This window comes from Physeter macrocephalus, chromosome 5 (genome assembly GCF_002837175.3).
Source record: "Physeter macrocephalus isolate SW-GA chromosome 5, ASM283717v5, whole genome shotgun sequence".
Classification (NCBI taxonomy): Eukaryota; Metazoa; Chordata; class Mammalia; order Artiodactyla; family Physeteridae; genus Physeter; species Physeter macrocephalus.
In genome coordinates, this window is record NC_041218.1 from 89,305,298 (window position 1) to 89,311,805 (window position 6,508).

At 38.9% G+C, this 6,508-nt stretch overlaps 1 protein-coding gene across 2 annotated transcripts in view; it reads right to left on the reverse strand.

Annotated features, from left to right (window-relative positions):
- RELN (reelin) overlaps positions 1–6,508 on the reverse strand; it is a 538,742-nt gene that overhangs the window by 38,883 nt on the left and 493,351 nt on the right. For both annotated transcript variants that reach the window (XM_024115956.1, XM_024115957.2), the window contains exons 47-48: positions 2,592–2,732; positions 1,138–1,315 (exon numbers count right to left, since the gene is read on the reverse strand). In XM_024115956.1, coding sequence (XP_023971724.1) covers positions 1,138–1,315; positions 2,592–2,732 — 319 coding nt within the window. The remainder of the gene's footprint in view (positions 1–1,137; positions 1,316–2,591; positions 2,733–6,508) is intronic.

A 6,508-nucleotide genomic window follows, 5' to 3' on the forward strand; every position in this document is an offset into this window, starting at 1 on the left:
ATGGTAGTTCTATTGTTAGTTTTTTAAGGAACCTCCATACTGTTCTCCACAGTGGCTGTATCAATTTACATTCCCACCAACCGTGCAAGAGGGTTCCCTTTTCTCCACACCCTCTCCAGCATTTATTGTTTCTAGATTTTTTGATGATGGCCATTTTGACCGGTGTGAGATGATATCTCATCGTAGTTTTGATTTGCATTTCTCTAATGATTAATGATGTTGAGCATTCTTTCATGAAACACTGCATTCTTAATCACTGTTGATGATTATAAAAATCCAACATAATGAATGTCCTCTTGCTACTCTTGGGCTAAAATACTAGTATATTTCATTGGCACAAACGTAAACTCTAAGGTAGGACGTGGTAGGGAAGTAAAGAAATGACAGTGAATTTGTAATTTTTAAAAATTAAATTGCCTGTAAAGGGTATTTAATTATAGTATTGGAGAAATTCTACTTTTAAATAAGTCATCTTTGGCAGCAATGCATAATGACTATAAAATTTCTCAAAGTAATTTTCTAACATTGCTGCTATCATTCACAAAATAATCTGCTATAAATACACGTCTAGTAATTACTAACAATTACACTTTCTTGGATAATTTACATAAGGGATTAATTATTGTTAATAAATTCAGGAAACTGAAGCTCATTTTCCAGATTTTTGGCTCCCTAAATCCCAAATCTGTTGCAAGCTCAGGAATTTTCAATTAGAGTATCATTCAGGTGGAAGACCCTCACACATTGTGCAAGCTCTCTATCCCAGGGTGGAAATTCATTTAAGTCCTTTTTAAATGTGTACTTAATATGACTGTGCTGACACTACCCTACATAATTAAATTGTCGCAACTGATTTGTGATAGGAAAGTGTTGAAAATAATTAGCATTTTCTGACTTGTAGAAAGTTGTGAGTTCACATCATCACGGGCCCAGCCGCTCCGCGGCATGTGGGATCTTCCCGGACCGGGGCATGAACCCGTGTCCCCTGCATCGGCAGGCGGACTCTCAACAACTGCGCCACCAGGGAAGCCCCTAACTCTGCATCTTGATTTGCCAATTAAACTTCAAAAGAGACTCGACTTTTTTGGGGGGAACTCAGAGGATGCAGAAATGAATAAACAGCAGCCAAACACTAACCCCACTGAAATGGAGAGCCATTCCCGAAGCCACAGCTCCACACACAGTACTTAATTTCCCTCCATTCACAGTCAGCCAGTTCTGGTTGGATGGGGCCCGATTGAAGTTGTCTTTGAGTTGGGTTGGAAGGGAGGTCTGGGGCTCATCACAGTACAGGCCACTCCACTGCTCGTCACAGCTGGGAGTGGAGAAAGAGAAAAGAAAAGTCAACATCAAACAAAGCCCCTGCAAGTGTTCTCGCAAATTAGCGAAGCCAACTCCTTTTCCTAGTCCAAGATGATGAAAGGTTAGTTATCTTCACAGAGCTTGCTGGAATTCACCTGCTCTCCTTAACAGTGCTTTAGGTTAGAAATAAGCTGTGAATTAACTGCCTCTAGGCTTTCCTAAAGTAGTGAATTGGGCTTACAGGTGGAGAGAGAAGCAATTTGAAAGAATTTACTAAAGCCCTGTCCCTGCATGACACATCTCTGGATGGCTGATAAGTAATTGCAGCTACCAAAGTAAACTGGTTGGTCCTAATAATTTATGAAACTGGTCTTTTTAATAGAGGCTTTGAGCCAATCAGGAATCCAAGAGGCCATGTTCCAAATAGCAGAGGGTACTTTGGATAGCATCTGCCATCTTTGACCACAGAAGTGAATTCCCTGTTCAATGTTGGAGGAAATATGAATATAGGACTGGGAGGCTCCGGAATCTCAGAGGTCATGCTGGATATGTGCTAGAATCATTAATCAAAGGAAAGACTCCCCGGGTGTACAGGGATTAGTGGAGAAGGAACTGAATTCTCTATCAGCATTTTCATTCATAGTACCCCATCGAACAGCAGAGTCTTTGAAAATAAAGCACAGAGCCCCGTAGTACACAACACACACACGCACACACACACACTCACTCTCTCTCTCTCTCTCTCTCTCTCTCTCTCTCTCTCTTTATTTAGATCCTTCCAAAGATACTAAGGATCTCTGAGTAAAATTGTAGGTCTCTCCATCAAATACACCTGGCAAATTGATCAGGCATTTATATACTTCCTTATGCAAATACCACAGGAATACCATTCAAACCACAAGTAAGGCATATCACTACATACATTCAGATCTAAGTGAGAAAAATACTTATGATGTATTATTTTCAGTCAGAACATACTCAACTCCTGAACTTCTTCTAATGTCTTTTTCAAGGCTCAGGTGTATCACAGAAACATAGAAGAAAATAAAACAAGTCAACTATAACTCAGCCTTCTCCCTACAAGATAGCTATTGTTCAGTTCCTAATCTCTAAGCAAGAACAAAGATAGCCATAAACTCCATAGTTAGCTCAAGGTCAGATTTCAGGAAAAACGTATCAATATAACCTAAGGCAGCTTGGAAGTGATTAAAAAACCAGTTTCAGAAATATCTCCTGGCCGGAATGTGAGTCAGGAACTTTCTGTAAAAGGAAGAAAAAAACCTACTTACACACAGTTTCCTTGGATACACCTTCCATGGCCACTGCACATATCTGGGCAGCCATCCCCAATATAGACATTATCTATTGCCCACGTCTGCTGCTTGTCAAAAGGAGCTGGTTGATGCCAACGGAAACGAGTGGCTTGGGACCTTTGAAGAAAAAGAGAATTATAATGAAGGATGTGGTGGACAACAGAACGTGTTCTGGTATGTTTGAACAAATGCATGGAGGACTGTTACACAAATGCACATACATCCTCACTTGTGTTCTGAAAAATGTATTCATTATGGCCAATTCTTTGCCAAACTTTGATTAAGAAAACCAAACGAAACTGAACTGCAAAAGCTTGAGAATATACTGTGTTGGCCGAAAAGTTCATTTGTTTTTTCCGTAAGATGGCTCTAGTGCCGCTTAGTCGTCTTTAACTTCATTTGAAACAATTTTGTTAGATTGTACTGTGACAGCTGTCGTATCAGCGTGGCAGAAGGTAGTGGAACAAAACGGTGAATACGTTGTTCAATAAAGTTCTTGGTGAAAATAAAAAAATGTGTCTTTTATTTTTACTTAAAAGCTGAAGGAAATTTTTGGCCAACCCAATATTTTAGGCCAATGAGCTTTCTGAGCCTTGTAAAAACAGACTAAAACAGATACTAAAACTAATGCTATAATCAGTAGCCTCACGGGACCAGTGAGCCCGGAATTTTGTGTGGAAATCATTGCGGAGGGACAACAGGGCTGCTGCCAAGTTGTATTTGCATTTTAGGAAAAGATGTTTGTCCTTGAGCAGCCATAACCCTTCTGCATTTGAGTCGGGGAGAGGATTTCAACTCCTACGTGCTCCCTAAGGCCAGACACTTTTGTACAGGAGGCACACTGGTCAGCATTTATGAGGAATTCTCACAATGAGAGCCTTAGGAAGACTGGGGGTGTATATCAGAAGGATCAGTGAAACCCTAGATAAGATAATTGGACAGAGAAGAGAGAGGATAGTAAGACCAGACTTATTTTATATTGATTTAAATGCAATGTAAATAAAACCCAAACAGAGACTCTCCCATTCTGGAGAATATATATTTGCTCATTTGCGCAAGACTCTCTCTTGGGGGAGAGTCTTGTTCATAAGGACAAATAAACTTATGTGTTTAGGGACACTAGATGGCAGTAAAATCCAAACAATGCCTGAGGCTCAAGTGAGCTTGAACATTCAAAGACCTTGGAGGAAAGAATTAGCCAAAGCAACTCTTGTTTTATGGATTTATATACTTTTCTCATTAAGAGATATGCTAACCACTTGACTGAAAGATACCTGTTTTAAGCAGGACCAAAGATCAAATAACAGCAAGGATTTAAAATTTTCCAATTGAACACATTTATATTAAGTTTAGAAAATAGAAAAGAAACAACATAACTCAAATCTTCACTCTGAAAATAAATCGTTCAGTTTGATATTTGTTTACTGAGCATCTATGCACTCATTTCTCCATAACCTGTCTTGCTCGCCAGCTCCCATCTGTTCGTCTCAGCAGAGAAACGTCTACCTAATACCCTCCTGTCACTTCCTATTGCATTTAACTTCAATCCCAAGCTCCTCCTTGGCCCACAAGGCTCTGCCAGAGCTGAGCCCTCTCCTCTAGTCCCTCAGCCTCACTTCTGGAGCCCTGCTCCTTCTCTCAGCTCCTGAAGCTTCTCAAACTCTTTCCTGCCTTCTGCTGGCATGTTTTTCCTTTCTGCCTGGTTAACCTCTGTGTGTCCTTCAGGTCTCAGAAGAAATGTTAGGTCCTCATAGAGAAATATTCTTTCAGATCCCTTTAAAAACTACATTTCTTCCATAGCAAATGGTTCTTTTCCTTTCATAGTATTTATCACAACTGTAGGCATATATTTATTTGCATATGTATTTCTTAAATGTCTGTCTCTTCCTCAGAAAAGTTGTGAGGGAGCAGGGTTAATCTCTTTTTGTTTAACATTATACACTCAGTGTACAGCACCTAGCCCTTAGTAGGTGCTCTAAGGTGCAGGGAGCTGGTATTCTCAGAGTAAGTAATATGAAGATGCCCCCGCTGTGGTGTGTAACTCAGTGCTCTGCTCATCAGTTAATTTTTAATGACTAAGTTTATTAATAGCTATGCCTGTTACATGCAGCAACATCTTATAAATAACATAGTGGAATATCGTATTTTCCATAGCACATCATTACTTGGATTTTAATAACAAGTCAACACTTACATACTTATTCTGTCTTTTAGATTATATGTTTCTGAAGGGCAGGAAATATCTCTGTATTTCTTCAAGGAATATTGTTTTATATCTTCAGTGTGCATAGATAGTGGGCAAGTAATAAGATTTCCTTGTTCCCCTAATATTTTATATATGCTCCATTACCTTTAAAATTTTTTTAAATTGAAGTATAGTTGATATACAATGTTTCACATGTACAGCAAAGTAATTCAGTTTATATACATATATTCAGTTTTATATATATATATTGGATTGGCCAAAAAATTCGTTTGGGCTTTTCTGTAACATCTTACAGAAAAGCCCAAACTAATTTTTTTGGCCAATCCAATATATGTTCTTTTTCATATTCTTTTCCATTATAGTTTATTATAAGATATTGACTACAGTTTCCTGTGCTATGCAGTAGGTACTTTTTAAAATCTATTTTATATATAGTAGTGTGTATCTGTTATTCCCAAATTCCTAATTTATCTCTCCCCCCCTCCCTTTCCCTTTGATAACCATAAATTTGTTTTCTATGTCTGTGAGTTTCTGTTTTGTAAATAAGTTCATTTGTATCATTTTTTAAGATTACACATATAAGTGATACCATATGATATTTGTCTTTCTCTTTCTGACATATTTCACTTAGTATGATAATCTTCTGGTCCATCCATGTTGCTGCAAATGGCATTATTTCATTCTTCTTTATGGCTGAGTAATATCCCATTGTGTGTGTATATATATATATCTATATCTATATATATATATATATATCTCACATCTTCTTCATCTATTCATCTGTCGATGAACATTTAGGTTGCTTCCATGCCTTGGCTATTGTAATAGTGCTGCTATGAACATTAGGGTGCATGTAGCTTTTTGAATAAGAGTTTTTGTCTTTTCCAGATATACGCCCAGGAGTGGGATTGCTGGATCACGTGGTAGCTCTGTTTTTAGTTTTTTAAGGAAACTCTATACTGTTCTCCATAGTAGTTGCATCAATTTATATTCCCACCGACAGTGGAGGAGGGTTCCCTTTTCTTCACATCCTCTCCAGCATTTATTATTTGTAGACTTTTTGATGATGGCCGTTCTGACAAATCCATCACCTTTTATTAAAGCTCTTATCACCTTTTAATAAAAGTGCCTATTTATGCATAGTTTCCTCTGTTGGATTATTCTCCTTACTTACCATTTTACTGTTGGTGACCCCTATAGATGGAGTTTCATAAACCTTTACTGAAAGAATGTTTAATTGGCAGCAATAAAGGTGGCCAGAAAGAATCAAATAGGAGACGTCTTGAGAGTGGTCGGGCAGGGGCTGGGGGTCAGTGGTGGAGGAGGCAGTGATTTGATGACTGTTAAAGGCGGGGAAGATCTTCCTAGCAGTTGGGAGATGGCAGAGCTGCCTAGCATGTGGTGGCCCTGCCCATCAGAAAGACAAGATCCAGCCCCACCCACCAGAACACAGACACCAGTCCCCTCCACCAGGAAGCCTACACAAACCACTAAACCAGCCTCACCCACTGGGAGAAGACACCAAAAACAACACGAACTACGAACCTGCAGCCTGTGAAAAGGAGACCCCAAACACAGTAAGTTAAAAAAAATAAGAAGACAGAGAAATGTGCAGTAGATGAAGGAACAAGGTAAAAATCCACCAGACCAAATAAATGAAGAGGAAATAGGCAGTCTACCTGAAAAA